The 17,402-nt window shown below is 16.5% G+C and overlaps 5 protein-coding genes across 5 annotated transcripts, besides 37 other annotated features; 2 read left to right on the top strand and 3 right to left on the bottom strand. All coding sequences in view use genetic code 6, as the record gives it.

The window, feature by feature from the left end:
* Window positions 1-4: part of a microsatellite that runs on past the window's edge.
* Window positions 5-167: 163 nt separating this feature from the next.
* IMG5_181400 (hypothetical protein) lies at window positions 168-1,066 on the bottom strand. Its single transcript, XM_004027507.1, has 2 exons — window positions 798-1,066; window positions 168-735 (listed from the first exon to the last, which is right to left on the bottom strand). Exons 1-2 carry the CDS (start codon window positions 892-894, stop codon window positions 341-343), a joined length of 492 nt encoding a protein of 163 aa, XP_004027556.1. The 5' UTR covers window positions 895-1,066; the 3' UTR covers window positions 168-340.
* A 225-nt stretch (window positions 1,067-1,291) lies between these two features.
* Window positions 1,292-1,330: a microsatellite.
* Window positions 1,331-2,536: 1,206 nt separating this feature from the next.
* IMG5_181390 (hypothetical protein) lies at window positions 2,537-4,578 on the bottom strand. Its single transcript, XM_004027506.1, has 6 exons — window positions 4,469-4,578; window positions 4,262-4,398; window positions 3,973-4,133; window positions 3,429-3,913; window positions 2,756-3,252; window positions 2,537-2,706 (listed from the first exon to the last, which is right to left on the bottom strand). Exons 1-6 carry the CDS (start codon window positions 4,554-4,556, stop codon window positions 2,632-2,634), a joined length of 1,443 nt encoding a protein of 480 aa, XP_004027555.1. The 5' UTR covers window positions 4,557-4,578; the 3' UTR covers window positions 2,537-2,631.
* Window positions 2,715-2,743: a microsatellite.
* Window positions 3,256-3,399: a microsatellite.
* Window positions 3,286-3,409: a microsatellite.
* Window positions 3,309-3,413: a microsatellite.
* Window positions 3,361-3,427: a microsatellite.
* A 399-nt stretch (window positions 4,579-4,977) lies between the features above and the next one.
* Window positions 4,978-6,492, bottom strand: IMG5_181380 (hypothetical protein; the record flags this gene model as incomplete). The annotated part of the gene is made up of 5 exons (XM_004027505.1): window positions 4,978-5,351; window positions 5,402-5,902; window positions 5,965-6,175; window positions 6,229-6,351; window positions 6,424-6,492. 5 exons carry the CDS (start codon window positions 6,490-6,492, stop codon window positions 4,978-4,980), a joined length of 1,278 nt encoding a protein of 425 aa, XP_004027554.1.
* Window positions 6,493-6,762: 270 nt separating this feature from the next.
* Window positions 6,763-6,806: a microsatellite.
* An 18-nt stretch (window positions 6,807-6,824) lies between these two features.
* Window positions 6,825-6,888: a microsatellite.
* A 1,005-nt stretch (window positions 6,889-7,893) lies between these two features.
* Window positions 7,894-7,926: a microsatellite.
* Window positions 7,927-8,011: 85 nt separating this feature from the next.
* Window positions 8,012-8,091: a microsatellite.
* Window positions 8,016-8,090: a microsatellite.
* Window positions 8,019-8,136: a microsatellite.
* Window positions 8,026-8,143: a microsatellite.
* Window positions 8,042-8,135: a microsatellite.
* Window positions 8,074-8,116: a microsatellite.
* Window positions 8,115-8,196: a microsatellite.
* Window positions 8,115-8,204: a microsatellite.
* Window positions 8,156-8,204: a microsatellite.
* A 7-nt stretch (window positions 8,205-8,211) lies between these two features.
* Window positions 8,212-8,283: a microsatellite.
* Window positions 8,212-8,345: a microsatellite.
* Window positions 8,346-8,475: 130 nt separating this feature from the next.
* Window positions 8,476-8,524: a microsatellite.
* Window positions 8,525-8,534: 10 nt separating this feature from the next.
* Window positions 8,535-8,586: a microsatellite.
* A 1,700-nt stretch (window positions 8,587-10,286) lies between these two features.
* Window positions 10,287-10,363: a microsatellite.
* Window positions 10,364-10,693: 330 nt separating this feature from the next.
* Window positions 10,694-10,727: a microsatellite.
* Window positions 10,728-10,998: 271 nt separating this feature from the next.
* Window positions 10,999-11,044: a microsatellite.
* Window positions 10,999-11,061: a microsatellite.
* Window positions 11,005-11,064: a microsatellite.
* Window positions 11,028-11,066: a microsatellite.
* Window positions 11,067-11,108: 42 nt separating this feature from the next.
* Window positions 11,109-11,178: a microsatellite.
* Window positions 11,179-12,666: 1,488 nt separating this feature from the next.
* Window positions 12,667-12,712: a microsatellite.
* Window positions 12,673-12,710: a microsatellite.
* A 674-nt stretch (window positions 12,713-13,386) lies between the features above and the next one.
* Window positions 13,387-14,988, top strand: IMG5_181370 (protein kinase domain protein; the record flags this gene model as incomplete). Its single annotated transcript, XM_004027504.1, has 6 exons — window positions 13,387-13,588; window positions 13,685-13,793; window positions 13,836-13,892; window positions 13,939-14,054; window positions 14,103-14,338; window positions 14,392-14,988. Coding segments are annotated over exons 1-6 (1,132 nt in total), but the record flags the coding sequence as incomplete, so codon positions are not given.
* Window positions 14,799-14,841: a microsatellite.
* Window positions 14,989-15,054: 66 nt separating the features above from the next.
* Window positions 15,055-15,130: a microsatellite.
* Window positions 15,059-15,124: a microsatellite.
* An 800-nt stretch (window positions 15,131-15,930) lies between the features above and the next one.
* Window positions 15,931-15,956: a microsatellite.
* Window positions 15,957-16,009: 53 nt separating this feature from the next.
* Window positions 16,010-16,099: a microsatellite.
* Window positions 16,100-16,362: 263 nt separating this feature from the next.
* Window positions 16,363-17,402, top strand: IMG5_181360 (myb-like DNA-binding domain protein; the record flags this gene model as incomplete). Its single annotated transcript, XM_004027503.1, has 3 exons — window positions 16,363-16,618; window positions 16,693-16,741; window positions 16,787-17,402. 3 exons carry the CDS (start codon window positions 16,363-16,365, stop codon window positions 17,400-17,402), a joined length of 921 nt encoding a protein of 306 aa, XP_004027552.1.

Below are 17,402 nucleotides of genomic sequence, written 5' to 3'. Positions count from 1 at the left end.
TATTATTTTATTAATTTTTTTAAATAAGAAATATATAATTCAATAATTTATTTCAAAAATAAAATAAAATCTAAAATTTTTTTTTTTTTTTTTTTTGAAAAAATTTATTTTCAAAAAACAAATTGAATATATATAAAAAAGCAATAAATATTTATCTTTTTAATTTATAAAAAAAAAAAAAAAAAAAACCTTAAATAAAATTATTTTATTTTTCAAAGGTTATGATTACCTTCTCTAGTACGTAAATTATTTGCTGTATTAATAACAAAATCAGAAGTATCAATATTATATCCTTTGCAAACAGCTTCAAATAATTCAGGGTGATGTACAATACCTTCTTTCATAAAATTATAAACTATATCTTAAGAAGTAACACCATATTCTTAGACATGATCTAATTAAATTCCTAATTCATATTTTAATTGTCCTTCTTCTTATAAGAAATCAGCATTATCTCTATGGTCGAAATTTTACATATCTTTTGTAAGAGGATTGAATTAATAAGTTTCGACCCAAGAAACATTTCTTTCTCCACTAAGAGTTGATGTTTCAATTTTAGCAACCTTTAATTTTTTATTTTTTTTATTTAAAATTTTTGTTTACTTTTCCTCCTCTTAAAAGATATAATTTTGACATTTTATATTATAAAGATCTCCAATACCACATTCTTGGAATCCAAGCAATATTTGGATAAATCAAGAGCAAATTAACTGTATTAATATCTAATCCTAAAGGCTTTTTTTATAAAAAAGTAAAAAAAAAAATTATAAATGTCCTTATTTTAAATTATAGTTTACATTAGTGACCCATGACCAGATAAAAATTGGTATGGCTGCTTCGTATAATATGTAAGGGTATTTAAAATAAACTGTTGAATGTTTTATGGGATCGCATGAATATAATAATACTTCTCCTTCACGGTTAAATTCTATAGTGTATGAAGGTTTATATATTCTGGTAGTATGTTCAAGTACTTATGATTCATCATTTAACTTTTAGACATCAAATTTTAGATTTGCCTCGTTCATATTCTATATGTGGTTTATATTAGCTCTAGGAACTAAGTATAAGGAATATTTACCAAACTATAATTAGGTTTTATTTATTTAATTAAAAAATTTTTTTATCATTTTTTTTTAATTCTAATGTAATTTTTTTTTTCTTTTTCTTTTTTATTTGCTTTTTTTGTTAATATAATTTTTTCCTCTTAACTATTTTTATTTTTTTATAAAAGTTAATATAAAAAGTATTATAAATTTATATTTAAAATAAAAAAAATGTAGAAATTTGTAAATAAATAAATAATTTTCAAAATAAAAAATACATTTTCTTTGAAGATTCACTTAAATATATAATTAAATTATTAATAGTAATATTTTTTGTAATACAATGAATTTAAATAATTAGAATAAACAAAAAATATATTCAAAAATTTGAATTAATTAGACGATTATCTAACTTTATTATAAAATAAGTTTGAAAGTAAATAAATAAAAAATGATAATATTACAATAGATGAGTATTACTTAATATATTTATTAGAAAGTTTGATAAAATTGGATTAATAAATAAACTAAAACTAAATAGATTAAAAAAGAAATTAAATAATAACAAAACTAAAAGTGATTTTAATGGAAAACTTTACAAAATTTACTATTTAAATGCTACTAGAAACTTTAAATTTAGTAAAAAAATTAAAGTTTTAAGAAGATAGAAGAATTTTTTTTAGAATATTTGAATATGCGATTTTTCGAACAAATTTTCCAAACGCTTTAGATGAAGAATAAATCAGTTTTTTATTAGTATTTATTGATAGTTTAGTTTTTTAAAATAAAATTGAATAAGATATATATATTTAATTATTAGAAAAAATAGAATATGTAATTTTATAAATGAATTTAAATAAATTCTAACCTCATCATATTGTAATTTTTATCTAAATTTTTTCAAGCTAAAAATAGGGCACGTAATAATTTTTCGATTTCTTTTTAAAATTATATATTTAGTTATTTTATTAAATGAACCTAGAGCAGTAGATTATTTGCTATTCGGGAATCGTTAATTCGAAATTATATTAAAATAAAATTGTGTTGAATAAAGAAATAGTTTAAATTTTATTAAATTCTTATTTAAGTACTAGTCCTTTTTATTAGATAATATTTTTAAATGCTTATAATTAATAAAAATTTCTTTACAAATATTTTTTTTTTAATTTTTTATATAGAAAATAATTATGATAATATTCGATTATTTCAAGAAAATATTTTATAAAAATTAATTAAATTTTAGTTTTTTATTTTTAATTTGTAATAGTTAATTTTATTATAAGAAAATTATTATTATTTAATGTTTTTTTTAATATGTTTATACAGATAATTAACTTTATTATGTTAATAATTTATCATATAATTATATAAATTCAAACTAAAGAAAATTAGCAAAAGTCTTACATTATTCTGTAAGATTTTTTTAATAAAAATAGAAAATATTATAATTATATAATAAAATAAATATAAACTTTTAAATTTATATTTTTAATTATTTCGAATTAATTTAATAGCAATAATAAACTAATATTAATATTAAAAAAAATCAATATAAAAGAAACTTTTAAAAATAAAAAAATTAAAATCAATTATTTTAACTAGAGCCAGCTTCTCTTCTTTTTTAAACAGAACTTTTAGGACTATCAAGCTCAAATTTAGTCTTTTTATAAAAAAAAATTAAAAAAAAAATATAAAAATTAAAAAATTACTTCGATTCTTTGTTCCAAAGGCACGTAATTTCTTTTAGGATATCCACTATAATTTTATCTAGGCCTAACAATATTATTCTCTTTATCTTCTAAATATTCAACCCAATGGGCAATCCATCCAGCAACTCTAGGAATAGTAAACAAAACAGCAAACATATCAGTAGGGAATCCCATAGCTCTGTAGATAACTCCAGAATAAAAATCAACATTAGGATATAATTTTCTTTTGATGAAATATTCGTCTTCAAGAGCAACTTTTTCAAGTGCCATTGCAAGTTCAATCAAAGGTTCTTTTCCAACGATTTCGAACACTTCATGAGCTACTTTCTTTACTATTTTAGCTCTAGGATCATAATTTTTATATACTCTATGACCGAATCCAAATAATAAAGCTTTTCTTTATTTTACTTTTTCGATAAATGATGGAATATTTTTAGTATCTCCGATTTCTTCAAGCATTCTTAATACTGCTTCATTTGCACCTCCATGTTTAGGTCCTTTTTATTAATAAATTATATTTTTAAAAATAAATATATGATATATATTTGTGTATTATTTATATATTTAAAAATATATATTTATATATATAAATATATATATATTAATATATATAATATATATATTTTTATATTATATATATATTTTATATATATAAAATTTTTTTTATATATACCATATAATGCTCCTGATGCTCCTGCTATAACTGAATATATGTCAACTCCAGAAGAAGCTAAATGTCTTACAAAAGCAGTAGAACAGTTCATTTCGTGTTCTGCATGTAAAATGAATAAAATATCGAGAGCTTTTGATAATTTGGGATGAGGTTTATATTTAACTTCATTTAATTTGTCCATCATGAAAAAAAAGTTATCGACATAAGGAAGATCTGCAGATGGTAAATTAAAGTTTCTACCAATTCTCGATCTATAAGCATTTGCAGCAATCGTAGGTACCTATCCTAATAATCTAAAAATTTACTTATTTCTTATTTTTAAATCTTTGTATATTTCTTAACCTGCTAATGCTGGATTAGATTCAGGTCTAAAGGTCGATAAAGCAGCTATTGTACTTATTAACATTCCCATAGGATGAGCATCATATCTGAAATTTTTCATCATCTATTATACATCAGTGTGTTAAATGGTATGATTTTAGATACTTTATTTATTTATATATATATATTTAAAAAAGTGATAAAAATTAGGAAAGAGTTTTACTTGTCTACCCAATCAGTGTATTGGTTTTTAGATGGTAAGTCTCCGAATATTAATAAATAAGCTACTTCTAAAAAGTTAGATTTCTCAGCTAATTATTCAATTGGAATTCCACGATATTCTAATATTCCTTTGTCTCCATCAATATAACTAATTTTTGATGTCTTTTTATTTTTTATTGTAAATTATAAAATAAATTTTTATTTTTGTTTTGTTTTAATTAATAATGGATTAAAAAATAGTTTTTTTAAATTGCAGATATTTATATTTTTTATTTATTCTTTTTTATTACACTAACTATAGTATTCATGTAAGCTGGGTCATATACTCTTAAAACATCACTAGTATCAGTTTTTATTTTTCCAATATCCTTGGCTTATATGTATCTACCTTCTCTTGATTATTTTACGGCCACTTCATATGATTTACCTGTATCATAAGTATAAAATTTATTTTATTAAATATGTTTTGTTTTAAATAATCTTAATATTTTATTTACCTGTTCTATTATCTATGACAGTAAGATATTCCTTTTCAGAAGTTTCGTTTTGAGTAATTTGATTATTCAAATCAGCTAATCTTTCCATGTATTTTATTTTTATTTTCTTATTTAAAAATATTATTTAATAAATATCTGATTTATCTTTAAAAATAAGTAAAAATAAATACAAAATATATTTAATTCAAATTAGATAAATAACTTATCTGTAATTTGACGTCAAATAATTTAATTCGTAATATTATATAATTTATACATCATATAATATAATAAAAAAGCAAATATTTAATGCTTCTATTCTTTATATATTATATAAAAGTCAAAATATATTAGAAAAAATAAAATAAAATATATAAATAAAAAAATTAATATGATATAAGTAAAAAATTATATAGTCTTTTAATATAATTATCTAATATTGATTAATATTTTTTTAATATATATATATTTTATAAATGTTTTTTTTTTTAATTTAACTATTTTTTTTTTTTCTAATTCTAATAATCTTATCATTATTGTTACAAATTAATATTTTAAGGAATTTGAACAATTCGCGATATTTGAAATCTTTCTGTATTAATACTATTAACTTTATGTAATTCACCTGGATTTAACATTACAGGAACTTAAAATTTATAATTATGTCTTTATCTATTTCTATTATTATTATGCGAAGATTAACTTCCTTCGTAATGTTAATTGCCGTCATTTTATTAAATACTATATCTTCCCAAGCTAGAATTACTTCTTATACTTTAAATATCAATATTATTAGCTAATTATTATTCATTTTAATCAGATTATTAGCTTTTTTCTTCTTCGTCTTCATCATTGTCTATTCTTTAAGATTCACTTCCAATTTCTCCTAAAAGCATAGCTAAATCTAAAAAAATATATTTAAGTTATTTATTCATTATTTAAAAAAATAGATACCCATTATCATTCTCCCTGTTCTATCAAAAATAGGAGCTAATTAAGTAGAAAGGACTTGCTTATATTTTTATTATTCCTCACTTTCTTGTTTATCATGTGAAAACTTAACTTTATTTGAAACTTTAGTCAGTTAAATAAGTTTAGAATTAACTTAATTTAATAAACCACATGTTTAAAATAAAATATCATCCATTTTTCTTCTTTCAGGCATTTCGCTTCTATCTCCATCGATTTCATTTATCGGATAAGGACTCATTGTTAGACTTGCTTAGCTTTATACTGTATGAGTTCTAAAAAGTGCTATTCTGTCACTTTTTGCATCTATCCATTCATCCCATCTTGTTGCCCAACCATTATAATGAACAAATAATTTTTATTCTTATCCACTTATTTTTATTATTTATGCTTCTAACCATTAATTAACTGTATCTTTTACATCTATCCATTATCCTACTTTGTATTTGGTTTTTATAAAATCGAATGATTCAACATATTGTTATTCTTTTTTTAAACAAAAAAAATAAATAAATAATTTTTGTGCATAAGAAAAAGAAAATAGTTACTTTTCATTTAATCAATATTAGTATTCATTCCTTCTAATAGTATATCTATTGTATCTTAATTTTGCTAAATAGACTCACAAAATTTATCTTTTTAAATATTTGTGTAACCTATGGTTTATTATATATTATCATTCATTAAAAATTTATAAACCTTTGGTTCTTTATTAAAGTAGTTTCTTTCTTTGATTATGTTGTGCCATTTGTATTTAATCTTTATTATTATTATTTTTTAAATTTAAATTTAAAAAAAATATAAATAGCTACTTAATGTCCTAAATATATCTTATAATACTTCTAAATCCGATAAAACACTAACTTCATCTCCATCATTTTATTAATTGTTATTATTTATATTTTATAATTATTATTAATTTTCTTCTTCTTAATCTATTTTTTAATATTGACAATAAATTAATTTCACTAATTTTTTATATTTTTTTTATAAAAATTATTTATTACTTTGATTATTTGGCCTTGCTACTAAATGTATTACGTGACCATTTTCAATCTTTTTTTATTTTTTCTCATTGAGATAATAATTATTTTTTACTTTGATTTTCTATAATTGATTATTCATCCTTTAATTGTCTTCCAGAAAATATTAATCTTTATTTTCTAATGGTATATGTAAACTCTTTATTTATAAATTTTTTATAAAAAAATATAATATATTTTAGTTTGTTTATTCAAATTTGTGTTTATTAATTATTTTTACACTTTCTATCTATTCTTTTAAATATCGTATTGTATCATTTAAATTAGCATAAATTTTATGTACTGAATTATCCAGAAGTTTTAATTTAATTTCTATTTTTTCTTCCATTTAATCTTCTTTTTTTCTTTTTTTTTTACAAAAAAAATATTTTATTTTATTATTATTAATATTTTGTTTTTTAATATTTTTCATTCTTTTTATTATTATTTAAAAAAAAAAAATTAACAAAAAATTTATTATGTAAAAAATAAAAGAAGATTATAAGAAAAATATAGAAAATATATGTTTTAAATTTATTTTTTAAACATTAAAAAATATATAATATTAAGTGACAAAAATCATTATTAGTTAATTTATATTTTTCTATATAAGAACAACAAAATACAAAAAGATTAAAATAAATAATTATTGCATATCACATTATTATTATTTAATAGAATAAAGTAAAAATAATTCCCTAATAGCTTTAAATAATATACAAAATTATGAAGGTGATTATGATAATATGCAATAAAAATTAGATTTAATAGATAATTTAAACAATAAATTAAAATAAATATTTAAGTAGAATTCAAATTAAAATTATTTCAGAAAAAAAATATATAATACAATTTATTTTCACTGCGCACACGAATAATTTGAAATAATGCAAACTTCTAAATAGCTAAATTTATTTTTATAAAAATAACTTTCATTCATAAAGCATAATTATTAAAAATGTATTTGTTATAAAAAAATATAAAAAATTTGAAATAAAAAGGATTTAAAATTATATTTTATTAAAAAAATAATAGTAAATATTTAAATATATTAATTGTAATATAATATATATAATTTATTATTTAATGAATGAAAAATGAAATATTTAATGGATTACATCAAAAAAAAATGTTTATATTAGAGATAAATTTTAAATTTTGAAAAGCGGAAGAATAGAAATAAATAAATGGTAGATTCTACATATATTAATATTTTTTTTTACAAAAAAAAAAAAAATTGTTGAAATTTATAAAAAGAAATTTAAATTATGCTTAATGAATAACTTTATATAAATAAGTTAAATTATACTGATAAATATATTAGAAAAAATGTTAATCGTATACATTAAGAGAAAAATGTATTAAATATACTAAAAATATATAAAAATAGAAATATAAAAAAAATTTAAGTATTTTTTTTAAATTAAAAATTATAATATAAATAAATATATTTATAAATAAAATAATAAAAAAAATTAAATAATAAAAGAATAAAAAAAAAATTAAATTAAAAATTAAGTTATTATATATTGATTAAAAATATTTAATTATATATAAACAATTTGTATTTTATAATAAAGAAATATAAAAAAAAAAAATCAATAATATAAAATAAGACAATATAAATAAAAAAAAAAATAATATAAATATAAATTAAATAAAGTGTAAATAAAATAAAAAAATATAATAATAAAAAATTAATAAACAAAAATTGAAAAATAATAATAATAATAATAATAATAATAATAATAATAATAATAATAATATTGTTATAATTTTAATTATTATTATATTATAAAATTATATATATTATTTTAAAAATTTTATTTATTATTTTTTATAAAAAATATCATTATATTTTTTGATTAAATTTTATTTTTTTATTTTTCTAATATAAAATATGTATACAAATAATAAATTATAATAATTATAAAATTAATCGCATTAATAATATATAGATTTGTCTCTATTTTAAATTTAACATATATATTTTTTATTTTTTAAGGAATAAAATAATATTATACAATTTTTTTTTATTTTATTTTTTAATAATTAATTTCCTTTTTTAATTATATAAATTATTTTTATTTAAATTTTTTATTTTTGTATTTTTTTATATTATTTTAATTATTTTGTTTTATTTATTTTAATATTGTATTACTAAATTAATTTTATAATCATAAATATTTAAATCTTATTTAATTTATTAAAATAATCACATTTTATCTCCATAATAGTTAAAAGCTTTAACAAAAGGTTTAAAACATCTTAAAATTTATAGTATTTCATTGGGGACCATATCACACTTAGCACAATCAATTTCTCTAAGCCTTTAATACAAACTAATTTCATAATTCTATATATTTTTTTTAAAGAATTATTAAATATTATCTAAGGATTTAAATTAATTATTTTAAATGACTTTTTCTTCATATTTATTTTTATCGAAAAATTCCAAAAGCAAATCAAGTTAAGGAAAGGCATTTTAATCAAGTAATTTAATACCTTCAAATTAGCAAATTTAAAGTTAATTTCCACAATTTTCAAATAAAAATCTAATTGAAGTAGAAGTTATAAATTTTTACCAAGAAAGTCTTATTATTTTTAAGAATTTATTTTTCTTTATTATTTCCATCAAAGCTTCATCATTTAATTAATTACATTCTTTTAAATTTAAATCTATTAAATTTATAGTTTAAAGATTCTAAAAAGATGTAAAATATCCTTCTTTAGTTATATTATTTGCCTTATAAAACTTAAATTTCTTTAAATTCTTAAATGAACATATTTTTTCTATTATTTTATCATTAAAATGCTCACAATAATTAAATTATATATTCGTTATTGTTTATGGATTAAGTATATCTAATATTTTAATTAGTTAATTTTCTTATAAACATTCTGTATCAATTCCTAAACTTACTAATGTATTTCTACTTTTTTAAATTAACTTATATAAGTATTCAAATTCTATTAAATAAGGTCTTAAAAAAAGCTTTTTATATCATTATATAATTAAGTTATTATATTTAAAAAATAAAATAAAAAAAAATTAATAATTTCTTTTAATTAAAATAACTTTTTTTAAAGGAGGCAACAAAGGTAATAATTTTCCTTAAAAACTATTATCATCACACATAATTTTGAAACTCTTTAAATAAATCAAACATTCAAAACATTCCATATTTTCATCAGTCAAAAATTAATTATAAGTTTTTATCGAAACTAAATTTTTGCATTATTTTACAATAAGTAAGGCTAGAAGAGAACCTTATAAATAATTTAATTTTTCTGGAAAATACAATTCTAACTTTTTTAAATTGTCAAAACTATTTGTAGATATAACTTAATAAAATTAATTAAATTATAGATTATGAATTATTAAAATTTATATGTTATCTTTATATTTTATCAGTTTTTTAATTATGTAATTTATTTAATTATCGCTATATTTTTAATTAATTTATTAATTGCTTTATAATTTACGCCAAGTATAAATATTTTCTATTGTATACTTCCACTAAATATTAACTTGCTCACATATTGCTAAATCTCTTAAATTTAAATATAATAAAATATTAAAAAAAAAATCATAATTAACCAAATTTTACATAGTAAATTATATTTTAATAAAAATATAAATAATAAATGATTTAGAATAATAAATAAATAGAAATTAAATAAAAAGGTATTTAAAAAATTTTTTTAGAAAAAAATAAAAAAAAATTATGATAAAACAGTATAATATTAATATAATAATAAATAAAAAAATAAATTCCAAAAATTATAAAAAAAATAATAATAATAATTAAATATATAAAATATAAACAATTTCATTTATCTTTAAAATTATTATCAATATTATTATTATTATTATTATTATTATTATTATTATTATTATTTATATTTATATTATTATCATTATGAAAGAAATTATTATTTTGTCCAAAATCAAAAGATTCTTTTTATATTTTCTTAAAAGGCGAAAAGTTACTTATTGCTGAATTTTTTCTGTAATCAAAATTTATATCATTTTAAGACATTTTATTGTTAAATAAATCGAATGGATTTATTTACTTATCATTTGCAATTGGTTTTTCTACAAAATTAATTTTTTCATTAGCTTAATTAAAAAAGTTTTTTTTTTCACTATTTAATAAATTATTTATTATTAGTTTATATTGAATATTGTCTGTTGCTTTTTCTATCCAAAATTTAGAATTTACTTTAAATGGAGGCATTTTCATTTAAATTCTTTTTTTTATATATATTTTTTTTATTATATTTTTACTAATAATCCGTTAAATTCTAATAGTTTTAAGATTCTATGCATGCTTTTCTTTATAATACTACACAATCTTAAGGGTCTAAAAGTAATAATTTTGAATATAAATTCAATGCTTCTTAATAATTTTTGGCAGCTTCATTTATTAACGCCATGTTAAACAAATTTTCAGTTTTTTATGGTTCCATCAAGTATGCTTTTTAAAAACTTTAAAATGCATCAGAATTCTATTATTAAAAAATTTTAAAATTAAATATTTATTTAAATAATAATAATATTAAAAATTATTATAATTTTTATTAAAATTTATATAAATTTTATAATTATTTTATAAATTTATAATAATTAACTAATTAATTAATTTAAATATAAATTAACTTTAAAAATATATATATATATATATATATATATATATACATATATATATATATATATATATATATATATATATTATAAATTAAATTAAATAATTTTTATTTTATTTTTCAAATATATAAAAAATATAATAAATCCCTTTATATTATTGAATTAAGAAATATTTTTTTTATATTATTTATTTATATAATAAAAAAATATTTAAAATATATTGTTACCATATTATTTTTATTAAATAGTATTCCTAATAATGTATAATTATCTGAATTATTAGCAGATATATGTATTGCTTATTCAATTGACTAAAATGCTTCTTTATATTAACCCTATTTTAAATGAATATGTGTTTTTATAAAAAACCATTCATAGTCATATTTGAACTATTTAACATGTTAACAAATTATATTTTATGCTTCTTCAAGTTTATCAGTTTAAAAATAAAGCCAACTGATGCATTTTAATGCAAGAATATTATTATTTTCTAAATGTAATGATTTATTATAACATTAGATAGCATCATCATACTATTTTTTAAAAAATAATAAATAAAATAGTTATTTTATTTTAAACTTCTTCTATGTTTTCTAATTATTAACCTATATTAATTAATGTTATTGATGCCGATTGTAAAGTTTAATATTAATCATTTAGTGATTTTACAAAATATTCAATAGAATTTTTATGTCGCATATTATATTTATTTATCAACCCCAAATACAAATAAATAGGTAATTTTACATGTAAATCTTTATCGATATTTATGCTTATTTTAAATGATTGTTCAGAAAAATTATAATTTTCGGTCTTTATTTATTTTATAATATATATATATATATTATTTTTACCTTAAAACAGCATAAACCTAAGTTATACCATATATAAGGATCATTTTTTGCTTATTCATTTACTTTTAAAGAATAAATATAAAATAAAACAGCTTTATGGTATTCTTCATTTAATTATTAACATCTTGCTAACAAGACACATGCCTTTTTATTTTTTGGAACTGCATTCAATATATTTTCGTACATCTTTTAAGCCTTTTTTATAATATTATTTTTAAATAGTTTATTTATTTATTTATATTAATTTTTGTACATTCAAAAATTGTTATTATTACATATATTGTCTCGCAGCTTCAAAATATATATCTAACTATTCTAGTATATATTCTTTTGTTTATTAATTAAATAAATGAAAATATTTTTCATCATCTTAACGCTACTAATTAATATTAAATGTATCGTGGCTCTATAGAAATTACATTGAATATAATTTTTTATTTTTTTATTTTTTTCTTAAATAATATTATATATTAGATTATTTCTTTTTTTATTTGTTCTTGTTCGTTTTAAATTTTTTAAAAAAGTCAGAATAAATAATAATTAATAAGTATTAAAATATTAAATTTTACCATAAAAATAAAAAAAAAATAATTCCCCAAATATATTAAATGATTAAGAATTTATTTTAATTTTTCTTTAAATAAAAATAAGTATTTTTTTTTCGGAAGATAATAATAAATTTTGATAGTTTTTAAAAAATTTAATATAATAAATTGAAAAAAAATAAATTATATAATATTATATATATATATATATATATATATATAATCTTAGCAACCAATCTTTATTTAAATTTATATATAAAATCTATATTTTTTTTTTTTTGCTATCATATTTTTTTTATTACTAAATTAAATTAATACATAGAATACTATTTTTTTATCATTAATTTTTTTTTTCAAAATAACTTTAAAACAAAAATCTTAAAATAATTTACTAATAATTTTTATAAAATTATATTCATATTTTAAATAAAGAATATCAAATTAATTTTAATTAAAAATAATTTAATTATATAAAATAATATAAATTCTATTCCAAAAATAAATATGATACTATAATAAACTATACTAATGTTCTCTAATAAAAATTATAATATAAAACATAAATAAAAACATAATTTGGATTTATTTTAACTAAAAATATAATTTTAAATTAAATATTTTTAGTTTTAAAGTTTAACTTAGAATTTTATAATTTAGATAATTTTATTTTATATATTTATATAAATAACTGCTTTTATTATTATTTCACTATTTTATATATAAATAGTTAAATTATTATTTTTTATATTTTTAACAAATATTATTATCAATAAAAATTAATTAATTATAATATTAAATTAATGTCGCTTTAGGACTTTTAAATCATATAAAAAATAGGTTTTGTATATACATATAAATATTTAAATTTATTTTCTTTAAATTATAATATGCATAGGCGAGGGAGCTTACAGTACTGTATATAAAGTTCGAAGAGTAGTTGATAATTAAGAATATGCATTAAAAAAAGTAAAAATATAAAACCTTAATGATAAAGAAAAAGAAAATGCACTAAATGAAATTAGAATTTTAGCTTCAGTTAAACAAAACAATGTAATTGCATATAAAGAAGCTTTTTTTGACGAAATGACAAGTTTCTTATGGTATTGTTTTTATTATTATTTGAATCAATAAACATTTATTTTAATTAATTATGTTGATAATATATATATATTTTTTTTTTTAATGTAAATTTAAAGTATAGTAATCGAATATGCTAATGATGGCGATTTATTTTAAAAAATAGTTGATCACTAAAAGAAAAAACAATTATTCTCAGAAAATGATATTTGGAATATATTTATTTAAGTAATTATAGAAAAAAAATAAAAAAAATATATAAAAAAAAAGATGGTAAAGGGAATAAAATCTTTACACGATTTAAAAATATTTCATAGAGATTTAAAAGTATAAATTAAAATAAAATATAAATTTTTAAATTTCTAAATAAAAGAGTGCTAATATATTTTTAAATAAAGATGGTTCTGTGAAAATAGGTGATATGAATGTTTCTAAAATAGCAAAATAAGGTATTTTATATACTCAAACAGGCACACCATATTACGCAAGGTATATTTTTAATATAAAAAATATATTTAAAATTAATATAAATAATAGCCCTGAAGTTTGGAAAGATAAACCTTACGATTCTAAATCAGATATATGGTCTTTAGGTTGCGTACTTTATGAAATGACGATGTTAAAACCTCCTTTTCGGGCGGAAGATATGGAAGGATTATATAAAAAAGTTATAAAAGGACATTATCCGAAAATACATAATCATTTTTCCCAAGATTTATCCAATGTAATTGCTTTATTACTTTAAGTTTAACCTTAAGCAAGACCTTCTGCAAGTAAAAAATATAAATTAATAATAATAAATTTATCTATTTTTATTATTATTAAGATAAAATTCTATAATTACCAGAAGTTGTAAAAAGAATAAATGAAAATCATTTATTGGAAGCTGATGAAGGAATTCCTTTTTTATTAAAAACAATAAAATTTCCAAAAGCTTTACATTATTTAACAGAAAAATTACCAAGGCCAAACTATAATCTTATGAAATTATAAAAAGTAGACAAATAATTTTTTTTATAGACAATAAGGAATGATAAAATAAATAAAGAAAAAAAAAGCGAATCTCCAAATAAAATAATGCTCCCGAAAATAAAAAGTAATAATATAGACATTAACTAAAACTCATTTTCTGTAAGCTCGTAGCATCCTGATTTTAAATCTAATAATGAAAGTTCTTTATTTAATAATAATTTAAGTATTCATGAAAATAATACATAAAATATAAATATTTTAAATAATAATAATAATAATAATAATAATAATAATAATAATAATATAAGTAGAATTCTAAATTTATCGAAAGATATGACAAATAATAATATTAGTGAAATTTAATAAAATGTTAATGATAATAATAACTCTTAAATAATCAAATAAAACAAATAAAAGAAAAAAAATCTCAAAATTAATGAAATAATTAATAGTAGTTAAATTCTTAATTAAAAAAATAAAAAGTAAATTAATTAAATCTTAGATAACAATAAAGTATTATTTATATATATTTATGTATATATTTATATAAATAATATATATAAATATATATATAAATATATATATATTTATTTTACTAAAAAAATATATTAATAAAAGTTTGATTCTATTAATAATTAAATTGTATCATCAAAGAAAAATATTTAATTAAATTATAAAATTAATGAAAATAGTAATAAACAATTATTATAAAATTAATAAAAATTTAAATATTATAATTAAATCAATAATAATATTAATTAAAATAGCAATTAAATTTTGTTTCTCCTAAATTAATTTAAGAAAATATTATTAATTAAAATTTATTAAATATTGAAGGACATCATAAAAGTTTATCTAAATAAACTTAAAAAAATATAAATGATTTATATTATAAAAATATAAAAACTGAGGTAGTAAATAAATTACCTTTAATAAAATTATCAAAACTTCCTAGAATAGATAATAACGGGATCAAAAATTATGAAAGTACTTATATTAAAAATATGAATAAAGAAAATAATAGAATTAAAGAAATATAATAGGCTTATAAAGGTATGGATCAATATATTATTAAGTAACTTAAAATAATAGAAAATAATAAAAATTAAATTTATTAATAAAAAGTGACTTCTATAAATAATTCTCTAAATATAGAAACAGGAGGATAAAAATATTATTATTTATAATAAGAAAATAAATGATAATATAATATATTATTAACAATAAAAAAGTATTTATTTATTTATATTTCCTTTTTTTTATATCTTTTTAAAATAAAAATATATTAATGTTTTTATTTTTTTAAGTTTTACATATATATTTAATTTAAAAATACATATATATATATATATTATTTATATATATAAACTATAACCGAATTATAATTCTTATTAAAAAATTAAAAAAAAATTAAAAAAATTAAATTTAAATACAAATTTATAAATTGTGTCAACAAATTTTTAATTTTTTTTTAAAAAAATAATAAAATAAAAAAAAAACTTAAAAAGGAAAAAACAGATACAAACAGAAAAATAATAATAAAAAATAAATAAAAAAAAAATGAATTAAATAAATTCTTCAACATACTCACTTAATTAAAATAACTAAGAATAATCTTATACTTTGGAAAATTATTTTGATGAAAATTAATTACTAAATACAAATGTATTTATGAGAATACTAGAAGCTGTAATAGTGAATAATTCTTTATAAATAAATAATGCATCCCCTCAAAAATTATAAATAAATGAAAAACTTTCGTTAGAAGCATCATAAAAAAGTTAAAATCAATATATATATAAAAAATGGTGGAAATAAGAAGAAGATGATCTTTTAAAAGAGTTAGTTAAATAACATGGGGCTAAAAATTGGAAAAAAATAGCAAGCCATTTTCCAGACCGCACAGATGTTTAATGTTTACATAGATGGTAAAAAGTCCTTAATCCTACTCTTATAAAAGGTCCCTGGACAAAAGAAGAAGATTAGAAAGTAACTGAATTAGTATTAAAACAGGGACCAAGAAAGTGGAGTTAAATTGCTAAATATTTACCAGGAAGAATCGGTAAATAATGCAGAGAAAGGTACCATATTTATATATTTATTAATTTATTATTTTTTAGATGGCATAATCATTTAAATCCTTAAATTAAAAAAGAAAAATGGACAGAAGAAGAAGATTAGAAAATTATTAATGCACATAAGATGTATTTATATTTTTTTTCTTTTTTAATTTATTATATTTATTTAAGAAATGGAAATAAATGGGCACTTATTGCTAAATTCTTACCGGGAAGGACTGATAATGCTATAAAAAACCATTGGAACTCCACAATTAAAAGAAGAATAAAACATCAAAGAGAAGCTTAATAGACATAATAAATTAGTAAAAGAAAATATGTAATACATAACGAGAATACGAATCAAAGTGAAAAAGATTAAATATTTTAATTGCCTTAAATAAATGAAAAAAATATTTAAAAAGATTTTATTACTCCTCATAGAAAAATTTAATAAATTAAATATGATACAAATTTAACATCCTTCAATATTTAAAAACCATAAAATAATATTCAAAAAAGAACTGAGAAATTTCTTACTCCATCAGAATAATTTGAATAATCTACTTCTAAAATTGATTAAAAAAAATTATTAAAATCAAATTAAAAGGAGATTTAATTGCAGGGTATTTTTTAATTTCTAATAAAAAAATAAAATATATATAATTTTTTTAATTTAGATATTGATTAATAACTTAACATTATTTTTCCAATATTTTCTATATAGTAAATAGAAAAATTAGATACTTCTTAATGCTTGTTAAAATAACTAATATAATAAATATAAGGAACTTATGAATTATAATGA

This window comes from Ichthyophthirius multifiliis (genome assembly GCF_000220395.1).
Source record: "Ichthyophthirius multifiliis unplaced genomic scaffold scaff_1120509251321, whole genome shotgun sequence".
Classification (NCBI taxonomy): domain Eukaryota; phylum Ciliophora; class Oligohymenophorea; order Hymenostomatida; genus Ichthyophthirius; species Ichthyophthirius multifiliis.
The sequence above is the reverse complement of the archived record's forward strand: the minus strand, read 5'-3'. Positions and strand labels throughout refer to the sequence as shown.